The 19,410-nt window shown below is 41.0% G+C and overlaps 1 protein-coding gene across 1 annotated transcript in view; it reads left to right on the forward strand.

Annotated features, from left to right (window-relative positions):
* Positions 1 to 19,410, forward strand: part of SWAP70 (switching B cell complex subunit SWAP70) — a 95,282-nt gene that overhangs the window by 50,470 nt on the left and 25,402 nt on the right. The window contains exons 3-4 of the mRNA XM_066250930.1: positions 2,385 to 2,558; positions 15,285 to 15,512. Coding sequence (XP_066107027.1) covers positions 2,385 to 2,558; positions 15,285 to 15,512 — 402 coding nt within the window. The remainder of the gene's footprint in view (positions 1 to 2,384; positions 2,559 to 15,284; positions 15,513 to 19,410) is intronic.

Consider the following 19,410-nt stretch of genomic DNA (forward strand, 5'->3'; position numbering starts at 1 on the left):
TCGCATCTCAGACATAGAGAAGTTCAGATACTCATTTTCCCTGTTCCCTGACAGCTAGAGTGAAGGAATGTGACTCAGGTTCAGCCAATGGGATTTTGAATCTGCATCTGGGTCACTAGCCAGTGATGGCCTCATGGTGGCCTTTTGGTGGAGACATCATCGCAATGGCAGTGGTGTCTCCACCACGCTGTTCCTAGGAGTATTTATTGCCATGGTGCCTTGCCTAGCTTGGTCACAGCTTAGTTTCAGAGCCAAGATTTTCCAGTACTTGTGTTGGATCTTTGAGGTTATCCATTGTTTTTTCAAAAAATTCCTTTTCTGTTTAAAGGAACTCAAGATAGTTTCTGTTATTTGCATTTATAAAGGGCCTCAATTCATTACCACTCTCTAGCACCAGGGGCTTAATTCACATTAGACTTTCGGCAGTTCTTCCAAACTGACCATGTTGTCTCCACTGTCATAAACCAGTGCAACTAGTATTTTCAGATCCCAAGCGAGAATTGTGCGGAATTAAGAAAATAGACTTAAAGAATTAAAGAATTAAAAGATGGGGTCGGGAGAGCTCTGCAGTTACTGCTAGCAGAAACAGACCGCCCTAGCAGAAAAAAAATGGCTGCCCCCCAAAACCGCATCTTTCTTTCTTTATAGGACAAAGTGGGACATTAGCAAATCAATAAGATCTTTTCTGATTACAGTTTCCAAGGCAACCCAATAATTCTACCAAGTGCAGAAAACCTCCACCATACATTAACATACACAAAGAAGCCAGTCTTTCTGGGGAACATGGGGAGCAGGACGAGCATCACAGCTAACATGGAGGTGTGTGGAAGGGCTTACTTAGCCTTTCGCAACTTAATCAGGCAAGTGAGGTGGGGGGTTGGGCAGCAGCCAGTTCCCAGCACCTCTGTCCCCCAGAAATCCAAACTCTAAAAACTCTGTTGATTTTTCAGTCTCCGACACTCCACTTCTGGGCTTTTTTTATATTCTGTCTACCTGGGACACTCTGGGACACTCTTCACTCCATTCTTGAACTGTTTGACTCCTGATGGTCCTTTAGGACTCATCTCTGTTGTCATATCACACTTTCTGCAAGCCTTCCCCAAATTCTTTTTTTTGACTTTTTTATTGTTATTGATTTTTTTTTAGAGAGAGAAAAACATTGATTTGTTGTCCTACTTATCCACTTAATTATATATCCATTAGTTGATTCTTGTATGTGCCCTGACTGGGGATTGAACCCACAACCTTGGTGTATCCAGACTATGTGCTAACCAACTGGCTACCCAGCCAGGGCTCTTTTTACCATTCTTTTTTTTTTTTTTAAGAGAGAGAGAGAGGAAAGAAAGAGTGAGAAACATCAACTTGTAGTTGCTTCACTTTAGCTGTTCATTGGTTGCTTCTTGCACATGCCAAGCTAGTGACTCCTTGCTTAAGCCACAACCTTGGATTTAAGCAGCAACCTTGGGGTCATGTCCATGATCCTGTGGTCAAGCTGGGGACCTCAGTGTTCTGGGTCAAGGCTCCACCCACTGTACCGCCACCAGTCAGGCTCTTCCCTCAATTCTTAAGATTGGGTTAGATTCTTGTTGTTCCCACAGAACCTTCTGCTTATATCTATTCTATTCAATAGTAGTTATCACACTATACTGTAATTGTCTTGACATTCCCTGGAGACATGGGCTAGTATTATATTAAGTATCTTTACATTGTACCTGGCAAGATAATAATTACCATTTAAATTTTATCTGTTGAATTAGTGAAAAACTATTGAATATACACTGTTACATTAAAATTTATCTATTTGTTTATCTGTTTTCTTTAATAAACTGTGAATGTTCTAAGAGGAGAGACCAAGTTCTTCATCTTTATATCCTTATTTTGTAGCAAAGTACTTGGCTCAGTGTAGATGCTGTGAGAATGTTGAATGCATGATTGAGTGACTGAATGGCAAAGCTGTCTTTTAGAATTTCAGTTGAACTGTTTTACCCTCCCAAAAGTATCTTCTTTGACTCTATAGGTAAAATGAGGTGTCTGCATGCGGGTCTTGAGTAATTGACATTCTCAACTCCTCTGTCCCAGGATTGGTAGTGTATTTAGAAGATAATGTGTACATACGAAAACAGTAACTATTTGACAAGTCAATATTTTATATGCCAATTGAGTGATGTGGACAGATGTTGCTTCAGTGTCAGGCTAAATGTAACATTCTTAATTCAGGCTTTGAAAGTACAATACCTAAGCATACATGTAGAAACTGGTTACTGGTTAATTGGATTGGTTCAAATGGAAGCCTATAGTAGCCTTTGTCCTTCTCTTGTACTTGGCTTATATAATATTACTTATTTTGGACTGGTTCATTAAAATTTTCCCTCATTCATTTTTAGGTCCAAGACAACTTTGACAAGATTGAATTCAATAGGATGTGTTGGACCCTTTGTGTCAAGAAAAACCTCACAAAAAGTCCCCTGCTTATTTCGGAAGAAGATACATTTAAAGTATGGGTTATTTTCAACTTTTTATCTGAGGACAAGTATCCATTAATTATTGTGCCAGAAGAGGTAAGGTGTGGCTCTGGGCCATCTTTGCATTTAATAGCTCTAACTTGGAAGTATTTGTGTTAAGGCAGTGTAGATTTGGAAGGAGATCCTGGCTAGTCTTTTTGGATGAGAGGCAAAACAACTTGAATACAAAAAAGTCCAAAACTTAAGTGATTGGGGTCATGTAATATCACCGGAGATTTGCAGACAGGGTGTGACTCTTCTTCTCTAAATTGCTATAATTATAGATGAATCCATCCTCACGTCCAAAGAATATTTATTCAGTACAAGTCATTACCATAAGACTGGCCGAGTGATGCTATATGCAGAAACACATAGGATCGAGTATATTTTCAGGGCTATTTTATATAAGAAAATACTATCATTTTAGCATCCAGGATGATGACTTTTCACTGTACTTGCCAAAGTAAATGAAAAAGGACATTTGCTTGTTTTGTTTTGGGTTCTTTTTCCAAACCTTCCAAAGGAAAACAAACAGAGGAGTAAGGTTCTGTGCTACCTTACTGCCTTAAAAAAATTATACCTGTAATACATGCTTATGACATTTAGAAACTCCTAGTTCTAAACTTGACTAGTACATTTAGAAACTCTTCATAAGATGTAAAATTAAAATCAGCTGTAGTCCTCCCCTTAAAAACAAGTCATCTGTAGTACATTAACCTTGGACAAATTATGTAACCTCTTGGGTTCTAATTTCCTCACTTAATAGAACAGAGCTTATAACTATGTTAACTCTAAGGTTAATTTATGTTAACTCTAAGGAGAATCTATGTTAACTCTAAGGAGATTCTGCATTTGAAAGATTTAGCTCAGTGCCCAGCATGTAATGTGTACTCACTCAGTAAATGTGTTAACTTCTATGACTACTATTATTGCATCAATTTTTTGCACAATATTCTGCATATTTCTTGAGGATAAATTTCTAGCAGTAAAATTCTGAGTCCTAGAAAATGTGTACTTTCAAGGTATTAGATGACTAAGGCAGAGTGGTCCTTCACCTAAAAAATGTATACTTTCAAGGTATTAGATGACTAAGGCAGAGTGGTCCTTCACAGAAACCGTACCAATGTAGACACCTTCCATTAGTAGTGGAGAGCGTTCTTTATTACCCATCCTGCCAATACAGAGTCTAGACTGTGGTTTCTGTGATCCTTGTTTATGTTAGGAAACTCTTTAAATCTTTACACTACATTACTTTATTTAATATCAGCAAGCATTTATTGACTACCAACAGTAAGTGAGGCACCAAGAGGAATACAAAGTGAGAAAGATTGTTTCCTGCCTTCAAGGAGTTTGCAGTCTACTGAAGGAAACAAAATAAGTCAAATGTAATTCAAGGCACAACCTGTTAGGAGAAGATACAGATACCATGTAATAAGGTGACCAACTTTTTTACAATGAAAAGGAGGACAAAAATAAATTGAAGAAAACAATATCGTAAATAAAAGAAACATTTTATTCATTGCAACAATAATACACTATAATATGCTAAATGCATAATAAAAACATTTGTAATATTTTATATTGTAATTATGCTTATATGCCTATTAATTTTTAATAATAACTGTAAGAAAAAAGTACTCGTTTAGATACAAATACGTCACATCACACACAATGGATTGACTCTGCATCAATTGAATATGGACATTTACAGATTAGTCTTCCAATATCAAAAAGGAAGACATGTAGGAGAATACTTTTTGAGGGAGGACAGAACTTAACAAAAGAAAGACTGTTCTCCCTAAAGGAGATGATTGGTCCCCTGACATGTAACCACAGGGAAGAAAGAGATTTATCCCAGCTCTGGGGAAGTAAGGGAACAAACAGGGAGGCTTTCTAAGAGAGGCAACACAGTGTAGTAATTCTTTTTTTTTATGTGGGGGAGGGGACAGACAGGGACAGACAGAAAGGGAGAGAGATGAGCCTGACCTGTGGTGGCGCAGTGGATAAAGTGTCGACCTGGAAATGCTGAGGTCGCCGGTTCGAAACCCTGGGCTTGCCTGGTCAAGGCACATATGGGAGTTGATGCTTCCAGCTCCTCCCCCCTTCTCTCTCTCTCTCTCTCTCTCTCTCTCTCTCTCTCTCTCCTCCCTCTCTCCCTCTCTGTCTCTCTCTCTCCCCCTTTCTCTCTCCTCTCTAAAATGAATTAAAAAATTTTTAAAAAATAAACAATAAACCTTTAAAAAAAAAAGAAAGGGAGAGAGATGAGAAGCATCAACTCACAGGTGTGGCTTATTAGTTTTTCATTGATTGCTTTCTCATATGTGCCTTGACTGGGGGGCTACAGCAGAGTGAGTGACCCCTTGCTTAAGCCAGCAACCTTGGGCTCAAGCTAGTGACGTTGGGCTCAAGCCAGTGACCTTTGGGCTCAAGCCAGTGGCTATGAGGTTATGTCTCTGATCCCACACTCAAGCCGGCAACCCTGTGCTCAAGCTGGTGAGCCCACACTCAAGCCAGCGACCTCAGTGTTTCGAACCTGTGTCCTTGGTGTCCCAGGCTGACTCTTTATCCACTGTGCCAACTCCTGGCAACTCCTGGTCAGGCTACAATGTAGTAGTTAAACACAGAGTCTCGAAGGGCCAGAGAGTAAACACTTAAGGCACGGGGCTTTTTGGGCCATACTGCGTTTGCCGCAGGTACTCAGCTCCACTGTGAAAGCAGGAAAGCAGCCAGAGGCACTATATTGCTGTGCTTCAGTGAAATGGATGTTGAAATTTGAATTTCATATAATTTACATGAGTCATGAAATCTTACTGTGTTTGATTTTTAAAAAATTCTCCAACCACCTAACAAGGTAAAAACTATTCTTGATTATGGATATATAAAAACACGTTGTATGCCAAATTTGGCTGCTGAGCTAGATTTGACTCATGGGCCATAATTTGTTGCTGCTCCCTGATTAAGAGCAGGGGTCTGGAGTCAGATTTCTTGGATTTGAATTCTGGCTCTTTCACTATTCACTGGATGAATGACTTTGGGAAATTGTCTTAATTTCTTTTGTAAAATAAGGCTCAGCTATAAAATAGGACTAAGGCTAGTATTCACCCCCTACTATACTGTGAAGATCAAATAAGAAGCATGCCTGACCCTTAGTGCTCATTAAGTGTTGTTAGCTATTATATATATTTATGGGGAAAGCAGTACTTGTGCTGGGTCTTAAAAGATGGGAAGAGTTTTGACTAGTAGAGAAGGCAGAGAAGAATTCTGGGTGGAAGAAACAGTGAGTAAGGTTGTATGAGGCAGGAAGCAAAGGGCATGTTCTGAGATGACTGAAGAATACTTACTTGGAAACACCAGACTGGCCTAGCAACCAGGTGTGGAGGCAGTGCAGACTAGCACTATACTGGCCACCCCAGTGAGGAGCCAGAAGGAAGACATTGCTGCCACCAGAGGGTGGGTGTTGCACCTGTGCCAAGGAACACCTCTGGCCCTCACACGGGGGGGGGGATGCCCAGGAGCTCAGATCTTATTGCAGCTATTCCCATTACCAAGGAGAGTTCTCTCTGGTACCCACTTCCCAATTGGGATGCTGCATCTAACTGGTAGGGCCTAGGTCAGGTGCTAGCTGCAAAGGAGGCTGGAAAAGGGTACAATTGCAATTTTAGCTCTGTAGGGAATTCCGCAGACACAGACGGGTTAGATGCTGGGCAGTCAGAAAGATGACACATATCCTTTTCACGTGAAACATGATGGCTGTGAAGAAGAGTGATGGTAGATGACGCTGAAAAGAATTTTAACTTTATCTTGTAGGCAGTGGGGAGCTGATAATTTTTTTTTTTTTTTGTATTTTTACGAAGCTGGAAATGGGGAGAGACAGTCAGACAGACTCCCGCATGCTCCTGACCGGGATCCACCCGGCACGCCCACCAGGGGCGACGCTCTGCCCACCAGGGGGCGATGCTCTGCCCCTCTGGGGCGTCGCTCTGCCACTACCAGAGCCACTCTAGCGCCTGGGGCAGAGGCCAAGGAGCCATCCCCAGCGCCCGGGCCATCTTTGCTCCAATGGAGCCTTGGCTGCGGGAGGGGAAGAGAGAGACAGAGAGGAAGGAAGGGGTGGGGGTGGAGAAGCAAATGGGCGCTTCTCCTATGTGCCCTGGCCGGGAATCAAACCCAGCTCCCCCGTACACCAGGCCGACGCTCTACCGCTGAGCCAACCGGCCAGGGCCTTGGGAGCTGATAATTTTTGAGCAAGAGAGTGACAGGTAAATAGATGAAATATGGAGAGATGGGAGATGAGAAGTTAGGAGAAGGTAAGTGGCATTGAGGACTGTAGTACAGTAATGTCAGTGAGAATAGAGTAGAAACCCAGACAGAAAGGACCTGGGAGGTATAAGACCAAGCTCATAGTACCTTGCTGTGTGGAAATATAGACAAGTTTCAGGCCTGGACAGTTGGGAGGTAATTAGTGTAGTTGTTTAAAGCATAGTCTTCCTAAAGAAATCAGACTGCCTGATTTGAATTCTGACTCTATCACTTTTTAGCTATGTGATCTTGAACAAATTAGTTAATCTATCTGGGTTTCCCCATCTTTAAAATTGGGATAACTACTTTCTTCATTGGACACTTTTGAGGATTAAAATATTTGATGTACGTGAAGCATTTAATATTATGTCTGGTCCCAATGTAAGTACTCTCTAAACAGTGTGTGTATGTGAGAGAGAGAGAAAGAGAGAGAATGACAGGATGATGAACAGATTAGGGAAACAATGTATGATGATGTGTTTGGCACATTTGGCATTTTAGGTGGAACATTCTTGTGGAGCTATTGTGTGTTCAACTGCAATGCACATCTGGAGCACGTGAGAGGTCAGGGCTGGAGACAGACAGGGGAGCATGTGAGTAGGTTAGATCAGGTAGGAAGAGAACTAGTGGGAGAAAAGAGGCTGAGGGCAGAATGTTGGGACCGTTTCTACAGCAGGAAGAGGAAGTAGATTTGGTAAAGGAAGCTGCATTAAAGAGTAAGGTGAGAGAACTGGGAGAGTGTAGAAAAAGTTTTAAGCAGAAGAAAAGTAGTTACTGGCATTTGCTGCTACAGAAAAATTAGTGATGAGTGGGACGCTGTCCTTGGATTTAGCAAATTAGGTGGTCATTGGTAATCAAGGAGAAGGCAGATTCACAGTAGTGGTAGGACAGTTTCTCAATGCTTTATAATCATAATGATGTAATTGTGTGTGGCTGTTAAAGAGGAAATAAAAAGTAACACATGCTGTGGAATTTTTGTCCACAAAAATTGTCTAGCATAACATACTGAAGGGGATAGAATATTTATAGGTGTAGAAGGAGATACACCAACGGTATTTTAAGAGCCTAGCTGCTGCTTGGAAGAATAATGCTATTAAAATCTCCAGTATTATCTTTTTAAGGCATTTTGTAGTTATACTTAGTGTTCTAAATTTATTTGTGTTTTCCTTGGGACTGGAGGAGGGGGTGAGTCTCTTACCTGTGATGTTTTGGTTCTTTGCATTACTAAAATATTCATGGTGGACATGAAAGTGACCTTGCCCTGATTTCAGAATTTAGACATTAGTGAGTAAGGCGACTTACCATATTCCTCGAGGCAGCACTTAATTGATGTGAAGCACTTGTTATTGGCTTTAAATCATCACAGGCTGTGAAGGGGGCCAGTCCACATCAGCTTCCTGACAGCTCTGCTTAAGAAGCTCAAAAGATTTGTTCCCCAGGTGTCTCCTAGAACTGGGACCCACATGAGCTTTGATGTATACCATGACTATCCTTTCTGCACCCCAGAGAGACGGCCGGAACTCCACAGCATGCTTACCTTTATCTGTGCTGGCTCACTGGAATGTCATGGTCCTCTTTGCAAACAAATGAATCTCATTTCAGAAGGGAACAGTCTCTCTTTGACTTGATAGAATAGTCAGGCAGCATATTTCGTCATGTTATCGTTTGGACTTACCGGTACTCAGTGTTTTGATATCCTTAACCCCCTCAGTGTTTCTTCTAGTTAAAAGTAGAATTAGCCTGGCCTGTGGTGGTGCAGTGGATAGAGTGCCAACCTGGAGCACTGAGATTGCTGGTTCGAAACCCCTGGCTTGCCTGGTCAAGGCACATATGACAAGCAACCAATGAACAGCTAGAGTGAAGCAACTACTTCTCATCCCCCACTCCCTGTAAAATCAATAAATAAAATCTTAAAAAATAAAAAAGTAGAATTAGAGTTAGTTTTATAGATTATTCTTCTGTGGCCAGGAGCACTTGTGTGGGGAAAGGAGGGATCACTGGGACAGATTTACGTGAAATTGCTTTGTCTGGCTGCTGAGCCAGCTTCCTGAGGTTTAAAATACAGCCTTGTGTTTATTGAGCTCTCTGCACATCTATTCTTTGCCTGAGCACTGCAAACTCGAGGTCACAGTGTCATATGGAAAACACTAGAGTCATACTATTTCAGAAGGTCACCACTTGTTCTTAGATTTTGCTTGCTTCCTATAATACTTTAGTAACATTTAAACAACTACTATATTTTGAACTAGTTTTAGACTTAGAGATTTTAACAAAATTTAATGTGAAAACAGATGTATTTAAAACATAAACTTTGAAATATGTCTTTGTCATGAGTATATAATAAGTTTAATTGTAATTTTACCAACAGTTTTTGGGCTTTATACATTTAAAGTAATTTTGTTATGTTTCCAATAATCTACCTACTAGAATGATCATTTGCATTTTAAGTCTAAAATGTTTTTAGGTAGGATTTTACTCTCCAGTTTCAATTAATGCTATATAAGTGACAGTGGTAGTTCTATAAATAACATAGGAGGTATAAATAAGTTTGCTTTTGACTTAGTTTTCCATCACCCAGAAAGTAATGTCAAGAATATTGAATAAATATTCAAATGACTTATTACATAAAAGTCAAGAAATGGTATGTCCCCATTTGAGATGGTTCTGTAATTTTTGTCAAATGCTCTTCTTGGAAATATGTGTATCTATAAAGTATAGTTTGTACATTGTATTCATTTCCCACAGAGCCAAGAACAAAACAGGATATGTCTGTTGTGGGCTTATTTGGAAGAGTCGCCTTGAAATAAATGTCAAACCTGAAATAGTTGTAAGAGACCCTCTGTGAAATAAAACCTGAATTGTTGTGAAGCCAGTAGAGGCCCTTTTAAATGATGACAGGGAAAGAACTTTTAACAAAATAAATGTTGGAGCCAAAGGCATTGAAAATCAGATGCAGCTTAAAAGTTTATTCTTTGTTATTTTTGGTGAAACTTGCTTGGAAAGAGGAAGTAAGCTGCTTCCTGAAACTGAATGAGCTCTTAGAATTGATGCAGGGCACTCAAGACTAACACAGCAGCACGTGATTTATTATTTAGTATAATTGAATAGTTGAGACTGGTAATGCTTGTTTCTCCTTGGCCCAGTGTGATTATTTAAGAGGTCCTTAAGTTACTTGGTTATGATAAGTAAATGATTGTGTTGAAAGTCCGCAGGAAATGAATTAGATTAGTTGTTGTCTGGCACCATGACTGGCAATGCTGAGCAGATGCTGGGTGCTGATGACCAACCGAGAAGGTTTGGGAGGGCACCTTCAGAACGGTCCCAGGTAAACCTGGGAAACTGCTTTAAAGCTGACTTTGTTAGTAATAGGTACTTTCTGTTAGGTTCAGGTGCAGGGCCCCTTATCAAAACCTCAGCCTGGAGGAATTTTAAGTGATTTGACTGTAGGGCAGTTCCTGTAGTTCTCCTCCCAACACTTAATCTGAATACACTGTTGCTTAGTGATCAACCATCACCCTGCCCAGGACTCCCTGTCAAGGCTAACCACCTGGCTAGCCTTGCTCACTAACCCTAGAAAGGCTTGAATCCCCAGACACTCAAGGCTGATGCCACTAGAGTCTCAGCCCATCTGTTTGCAGATGCATAAATAAATTTCTAATGAAACTCATCAGGCCTTGTGCATGCATCCCTCCTTTGGCAACCCAACACTTTCCAGGTTACACATGTTATAAAACAGCGGTTCTCAACCTGTGGGCGACCCCTGTGTTTTGGTCGTTTGACCCTCGCCGGGGACGCGACCCACAGGTTGAGAACCGCTATTATAAAAGGTCATATGATATGCAAGAAGAACTAAAGCTCGGAGTATGAGGGGGTTGGGCTTATTCACAGGGGCAGGTGAGGAAGAGCTGAGGTGGAGTTTCCTGACTTGGTACAAATACAGAGGGTCAGTTGGACGCATCATCTTGCCATGCCCACTTTTCATCATACACCTGACCGTATGCATATGTTTACCTTGGCCTTATTACTAAAACTTCTAGCTGTGTCTTTACTACACTTTTTGTGTGTGTGTGTGACAGAAACAGAGAGAGACACAGAGAGGGACAGATAGGGACAGACAGACAGGAAAGGAGAGAGATGAGAAGCATCAGTTGGTTGTTATGGCACCTTAGTTGTTCATTGATTGCTTTCTCATATGTGCCTTGACCAGGGGCTACAGCAGAGTGAGTGACCCCTTGCTCAAGCCAGCGACCTTGGGCTCAAGCTGGTAAGCCTTGCTCAAACCAGATGAGCCCGTTCTCAAGCTGGTGACCTTGGGGTTTCAAACCTGGGTCCACTGCATCCCAGTCCAATGCCCTATCCACTGCGCCACTGCTTGGTCAGGCTCTCTTTTCTGCATTTACCCCTTGTTGTGGTCAGGCAGCCTGGACCCTTTGTACAGATTGAATTTCTGTACATGTTAATGCCTCTAAGTTATTTTACCATGAGCAATTATTTATTTTAATGTTCTTTTTTACTTTCTTTTTCTCTCGCCTTCCTTCAGTCCTTCTTGCCTTTATATTTTTTCCTGTCTTTTTTTTCTGTCTCATTCTCTCCTTCCGTCTTCCCCTTTTTTTCTCTTAACCATTCTCTTTCTTTCTTCCACTGACTATTCCTGTTACTTCTATTTAAGAGCCAAGAAAATAATATATGATACACATAACAGATGATAAGCTTCCAGCCACAGAAGAAAAGACCTAAGTGTGTGTTTTGTTTGTTTATTTATTTATTTTTGTTTTTGTGTTTTGAGAGAGAGAGACAGACAGACAGACAGACAGGCAGGAAGGGAGAGAGACGAGAAGCATCAGCTTGTAGTTGTGGCTTTCTTAGTTGTTCATTGATTACTCCTCATATATTCCCTGTCTGGAGGATCCAGCTGAGCCAGTGACCCCTTCCTTAAGCCAGCACCCTTGGGCTCGAGCCAGCGACTACAGATGGGATCATGTTGATGATCCCATGCTTGGTGATCCCACTCCCAAGCCAGATGAGCCCACTCTCAAGCTGTTAACTGTGGTGTTTCGAACCTGGGTCCTCAGTGGACCAGGTCAACTCTCTATCTACTGCGCCACCACAGGTCAGGCTCATAAATGCTTTCTTAAGTGTAATTTAAATGGTGGAATAATATCCACTTAGTACAGAAGGGAAGTAACATTGGTGGAATACCTGGTGTGCCAGGCATTGTGCAGAATGACCCATATTTGTTTCATTTTATCCCCATAGTTGTTTTATATGATGAGTGTTATGCATATTTCATTGATGAGAAAATTGAGGCTTAGCTTAATTTAGTTCAATTTAACAAACATTGATTGAGCTCTACTACATTCTAGGTACCATGCTGAGTTCTGGGGATTCAAAGATGAGTGGGCCATGGTCCTTCCTAGAAGAAATTCATAAAATTGTGGAAAAGCAAATTAGTAAAGAGATCATTTTAATTCAGTATGCTAAGTGTAGTGAGTGACATAGAAGAACACCTGACCTGGGTTAGGGCTGGTTAGAGCAGGTTTGCTAGAGTGGTGCTTCTCACACTTTAATGTGCATATGGAAGTTCCTGGGGTTCTTGTTAAAAGGAAGATTCTCAATTTTGGGTCTTTAGTGGCATATGGAATACTTAATTTCTAATAGGCTTCCAAATGCTGCTGGTGCTAGACCACATGTCTTACCTTGAGTAGGAACACCCTAGGTCAGGGGTCCTCAAACTACGGCCGGTGGGCCGCATGCGGCCCCCTGAGGCCATTTATGCGGCCCCCACCGCACTTCCAGAAGAGGCACCTCTTTCATTGGTGGTCAGTGAGAGGAGCATAGTTCCCATTGAAATACTGGTCAGTTTGTTGATTTAAACTTACTTGTTCTTTATTTTAAATATTGTATTTGTTCCTGTTTTGTTTTTTTACTTTAAAAGAAGATATATGCAGTGTGCATAGGGATTTGTTCATAGGTTTTTTTATAGTCCGGCCCTCCAACGGTCTGAGGGACAGTGAATTGGCCCCCTGTGTAAAAAGTTTGGGGACCCCTGCCCTAGGTGGTGTAGGACTTGAGCAAATACCAGTTAGCCAGGTAGAGAAATGGATGAAGGTACTCCAGGCAGAGAGGACAGCATGGGAGAAGGCATAGAAGCATAGAAAGTGTGTTATGTGGGTAAACTACTTAGACTCTGGCAAGTGTGGGCAAACGACAGCTCACTGGCTGAATCTAGCCCACGGTCTATTTTTGTATTGTCTATGTACTACAAATAGTTTTTATGTTTTTAAAAGGTTGTAAAAAGGAACAAAACCCAAAACAAAGAACATATAATGATGGAGATGCACAAAGCCTGAAATATTCACTATCCAGACCTTTATAAAACAAGCTGGGGACTCCAGTGGGTGGTATCGGTGTTACTGGTGGAGTGTAGAACCTGCCGTGGGCATAGTGGAAAACATGTTAGAGACGGTGGGTTGGGGGCTGACCAGCAAGGGTGCAGAGGAGCTCAGTCTTTATCCTTGAAGTGACAGGGACCCAGGGCAGGGTGTCAAGATGGGGGCCACAGGCTCAGGTTTTGTCTTAGAAAAATTTCTCTGGCAGAATATAGATTTTAGGGGGTGATACTGGAGGCCAGGGTGCCAACCAGGAGACTTGAACAAAGGTAGATTGGGTAGGGGGAGATGGAGTCAATAACTCTCTTGGTTTTTTTATTCTCTTGACTGCTATCTGTAGGAAGAGGAACTTTTTTTTACATTTTTTTAATTATTATTGATTTTTTTCTTGATTTTAATTTATTGTGTTTACATAGATTCTAGTGTTGCCCCAAATGCATCCCTCCTCCCCCCCGTATTCCCCTCAACATCTCTCTTTCCCCCCTCCCCATACCGCCCTCCCCCCTTCCCTTCAGGTTGATCCCATCCTATCAGGAAGATGAACATTTTATTACATGACCCATCACAGATGCACACACAAAGCAAAACTTGTCACAAACCAGTATTTGTCTTGATTGTGGATAAACTTAAATATTTTTCTTTTCATTAAAGAAAACGTTGGTTACTGCCCACTAAGTTGATTTCATATTGGGTCATACCACTGATCTAGGGAGGTGAGCACAGTAGGATTTTGTCACTGATTTGATGTGAGGGAGTGGGGAACAAGGCTCCTGCCATGGTGAATAGTATTGCTCCTGAGCAAAATCAATACTAGACAGGGAAGCCATTTGGAAGGTAAGGTGAGCCATTCCTTTTTGGACATGTTGATTTGAGAGCATTGTAAGATACCCAGGCTTTCCAGAACATAACATATCAATTTCTTATTCAGTATTACTACTTCACTGTTTTGTTTAACTGTTATTATTTAAATAGTAGCAGTTCCTATTGTTTTTCCACATAAAGTCATGTGTTTCAGAATTTAATAAGCTCTTCCCAGCCCAAGCTAGGAATTCAACATTGTTTACGACATTGTCATGCTCTAACGGGAGGAGGCAGCATGAATTTAAAATGATTGGCTTATAAGGAGAATTTGTATTGATAAATTGGGGAGTAATTTGCTTATTTAATTTGATGCTTGCCTATTAGTACAGTAAGATTAATATTCTGATGTATGGAAATATTTATCCAAGAGAGAGTAATCAGATCACATTAATTTGTTTATAGTAGTATATGTGTGCAGTTTGATTTAGTTATGGATACAAATATATTAGGTCTACCGGAAAGTTCTGTCCGTTTTTGGAATAAAACAAAATACAAATTTTTCTTACCGTCAACAAACTTTATTAAATAATATAATTGCCATTATTATTAATGATTTCATGCCAGCATGAGGGCAATTTGTATATCCCATTTTTGAAAATTTTTTTATGCAAAAAATTGAACCAGTGCTCGTTTGATATCTTCTTCATTTTTGAATTTTTTGCCCTTCAAAAAATTTTGTAAGGACAAAAACAAGTGATAGTCAGAGGGTGCTAAGTCCGGGGAATATGGTGGATGCAACGGACATGCTTCTGTAGCATTTCTTCCTTGTTGAAATTCATAAAAATTACAGTGGTGTAAATGAAATTTATCAGTAGCCATGGGTACACTATCGCTTCACACATAAGACTAACGTGAATCAACTTTGTTTTAGTTAATTTGCTACGTCAGTATGTATACATTAAGTGATAAAAATAGAGAGGCATACATGCGCCAAATAAACGTGCTTACGTGTCGAAACTTGTGATAGAAACGGACAGAACTTTCCGGTAGACCATATACTATTAGAGGGTCATCAGTTTTTGATTCCTTTACTTATTCTTGGTTAACATAGAACCAGTGGTGTTGTTCCATATGCCCCTCCCTGACAGTATCAGGATCTTCTAAAAATTCACTGTTGGAACTGTAAAAGAATATTTTAAAAGTGTCCTTACCAGTGTAAATAATATAGGTACATACCTAAGTTAAAAAGTTATTATTTTTTCACTAGGAAATAATTTTTAAATTCTTTATATAGATCGAATACCTGCTTAAGAAACTGACAGAAGCTATGGGAGGAAGTTGGCAGCAGGAACAATTTGAACATTATAAAGTCAACTTTGATGATGGCAAAGATGGCCTTTCTGTGTGGGAGCTGATTGAGCTTATTGGAAATGGACAGTTTAGCAAAGGCATGGATCGGCAGACGGTGTCGATGGCAATTAATGAAGTCTTTAATGAACTTATATTAGATGTGTTGAAACAGGTAAGAGTCCTATACCACTGTCTTTCTTCTCACCCTTAGAATTTGACGTGTTTGAAATAAAACACATTTTCACCAGAAAGATGAATGTAAGTCATTTATACTTTGACACTAATTTAGAGTAGGAATACAATTTCTTATTTTTTTTCAGGCTTTCATTTTAAAGAATTATTGGTTAAGCATTGGGAAGTTGCTATTTTGAAAGACCTGTTCAAATGATCACATTTCCAAACTATTTTTTCCCCCAAACTATTTTTAAAGTACTTTCATGTCGCGTGTACATCCATACTTACTGATTTGAAAGGACCCGAAGGCATCTTGTTCAGAGGAAGAAAACAGGTTGTTGAACAGCAGATGTCTTGTAACCCTTTTGTGAGTGTGCTGTGTGCGTATAGAGCTGTGGGGAAGAATGCTCACTGCAGTGTTACAGTGATTGCTGCTGGGCTGTGGAATTTCTTTAAATTTTATTTCCTTCTTTATTCCTTATTATTGGACTTACTATTATATATGTATCTATATGTGAATTTATGTATATGATTATATATTATTTTTATAAAATCAGAAAAATACCCATATTTTTGGAAGAAAAATCCTTTGTATAACAAAATTGCATTTATCTTACTAGGTTATAATGTTTGTTTTCTCAGCACCTGCAAAGCAACTGGTATACATATGGGAAGCTTAATGCTTGTTAAATGGAATTTATATATTGTTAGTGGATCTTTCAAATTTCTTACATTATTGTATTGCATAATAACTCCAATTTGGGGATTTCCTTACTTTGGTCCTTTTTCTCCCCTCAGTAGGTGATATTGTGATATGGTAGTTGTTTTTTTTTTTTTTCCTGGTTGAGCCCATCAATAAACAATAATTGAGGCTTAATTTGTACAGGTTTTTCTTCAAAGAGGTCTGAGACATGATCTTTGTGCAAAGAGGACTTCTAAACCCACCAGAATGACAGGATATAAGACTAAGATGAATTTCAATATGAGAGAGCTTTTATTGATTTATTATTATTATTATTTCCTTATTCTTCTTTACAACTGAGAGGAGGGGAGATAGAGAGACAGACTCCCACATGTGCTCTGACTGGGATCCAGTTGGCAACCCCCATTTGGGGCCAATGCTCTGCCCATCTGGGGCCATGCTCGCAACTGAGCTATTTTTATCACCTGAGACAGAGGCTTCCCTCAGTGCCCAGAGCTGATGCACTCAAGCCAGTCGAGCCAGAGCTGCATGAGGAGAAGAGAGAAAGAGAGAGAGAAAAGGGGAAGGGGGAGGGGTGGTGAAGCAAATGGTCGCTTCTCCTGTGTGCCCTGATTGGGAATGGAACTCGGGACTTCCACACGCTGGGCCAATGCTCTATCAAGGTATTATTATTTCTTTTAATTAAAAATGTTTTTGATTGATTTTAGAGAAAGAGAAAGGGAGAGAGTCAGAAACATCGATCACTTCCTGTATGTGCCCTGACCAAGGATTGAACTGGCAACCTTTGCTAATCCAGAGGATACTATAACCAACTGAGCTGTTTGAGTAGGGTGATATGAGATAGCTAAAAAAAAAAAATTTTTTTTTAAATTGCAGTTTACTTTCAATATTATTTTGTATAAGTTTCAGGTGTATAGCATAGTGGATAGACAGTCATATATACTTCACAAAGTATCTGCCCTTAGATTTCCATTGCCCACCTGGCGCCACACATAGTTATTACAATATTATTGACTGTATTCCTTGTGCTGTACTTTACATCCCTTGACTATTTTGTAACTGCCAACTGTACTTACTCCCTTCACCTGTTTCTCCCAGCCCCCAGCCCTCTTCCCCTCTGGCAACCACCAGCCTGTGTCTGTGAATCTGTTTCAGTTTCCTTTGTAGTATGAGATAGCTTTTGCTTAAATGTCCAAGAATTAGGAAATTGAACAAGTAATATGATTAGAACTTAGTAATAACTAAATGATGCACGGCTGAGCTAATATCATATATTAGCTATGTATGTTCTACCGTAGGCTATCAGCACCAGTACATTTAATATATATTATTTTATTTTTTGATTGCAGTTTGCATTCAACACTATTTTGTGTTAGTTTCAGGTGTACAGCACAGCGGATAGACACTCATATACTTTACAAAGTGTTTCCTGTGATAATTTAAGTGCCTACCTGGTACCATGCCTAGAAATTACGGTACAACATTGTTAACTATATTTCCTATACTTTACCTTACATCCTCGTGTCTATTTTCTCACTACCAGTTAGTACTTCTTTTTTTTTTTTTTTTTTTATTTTTCTGAAGCTGGAAACGGGGAGAGACAGTCAGACAGACTCCCGCATGCGCCCGACCGGGATCCACCCGGCACGCCCACCAGGGGCGACGCTCTGCCCACCAGGGGGCGATGCTCTGCCCCTCCGGGCATCGCAACCAGAGCCACTCTAGCGCCTGGGGCAGAGGCCAAGGAGCCATCCCCAGCGCCCGGGCCATCTTTGCTCCAATGGAGCCTTGGCTGCGGGAGGTGAAAAGAGAGACAGAGAGGAAGGAGAAGGGGAGGGGTGGAGAAGCAGATGGGCGCTTCTCCTGTGTGCCCTGGCCGGGAATCGAACCTGGGACTTCTGCACGCCAGGCCGACGCTCTACCACTGAGCCAACCGGCCAGGGCCCCAGTTAGTACTTCTTAATCCCTTCATGTTTTTTCACCCTGCACCTGTAAGTTTAATATTTAAATGTCAGCTATTCTTGAACAACCTTGAAGGGCTATACTAATGTGTAAAAATTTTAATTATACACTTTTGAGCCTGATATATGAGAAGGAAGTACAGACTTGTAAGTATGAGCATAGAAACCAGGATCCTAACTATTGATTCAGTTCTTTTTCTGCTCGTTTGGAGCAGAGTTCATTCTCCAGAATAGTGTGAGGTCAGGTGGTAAGGTAGGCTGATACCAGAAGGTGATTGGTTGAGAAGATAATACTTAGCCAAGTTGACACCTTTAAGCATTTTCATTGATTGAGGTTTAAATTTACTGAGAATCACTGTGAAGGTGTGTGTGTTTGTGTGTATGAAATGGATAAGCTTGAATAGTATAATGAACTCCATATACCCATCACCCAGTCCCAGTAGTTACCAACACGTTGAATCCTACCCTACCTGCTTTTATCTCTCCTGCGTTATCTTGAGACAAATCTCAGCCATTTCGCTTTATCTATAAATATTTCAGTAAGTATCCCCAAAAGATAAGGAATTTTTTTTTTTTTTTTTGCATTTTTCTGAAGCTGGAAACGGGGAGAGACAGTCAGACAGACTCCCGCATGCGCCCAACCGGGATCCACCCGGCACGCCCACCAGGGGCAACGCTCTGCCCACCAGGGGGCGATGCTCTGCCCCTCCGGGGCCTCGCTCTGCCATGACCAGAGCCACTCTAGCGCCTGGGGCAGAGGCCAAGGAGCCATCCCCAGCGCCCGGGCCATCTTTGCTCCAATGGAGACTTGGCTGCAGGAGGGGAGGAGAGAGACAGAGAGGAAGGAGGGGGTGGGGGTGGAGAAGCAAATGGGCGCTTCTCCTATGTGCCCTGGCTGGGAATCGAACCCGGGTCCCCCACACACCAGGCCGACGCTCTACCGCTGAGCCAACCGGCCAGGGCAAGATAAGGAATTTAAAAAAACCACAGTGCTATTAATATCAGGGATTCTAAAGTCCACTACCTATCTAGCTTCTCAGGGAAGGGAGGGGTTGTCTCTGAGTGTCTAAAATTCTGTGTACTGTATACTTGTCTGCATGTGCTTATGTGAATTTGACTGGGTATGGTATCTCTGGTCTTCATAGATCCTCAAAGGCTTCAGAATCCACACAGGGCAAGAACATTGTTATTTATATATTCAGGCCGAAATATCAGATCATAGAATAGGCAAG

This window comes from Saccopteryx bilineata, chromosome 1 (genome assembly GCF_036850765.1).
Source record: "Saccopteryx bilineata isolate mSacBil1 chromosome 1, mSacBil1_pri_phased_curated, whole genome shotgun sequence".
Lineage (NCBI taxonomy): Eukaryota > Metazoa > Chordata > Mammalia > Chiroptera > Emballonuridae > Saccopteryx > Saccopteryx bilineata.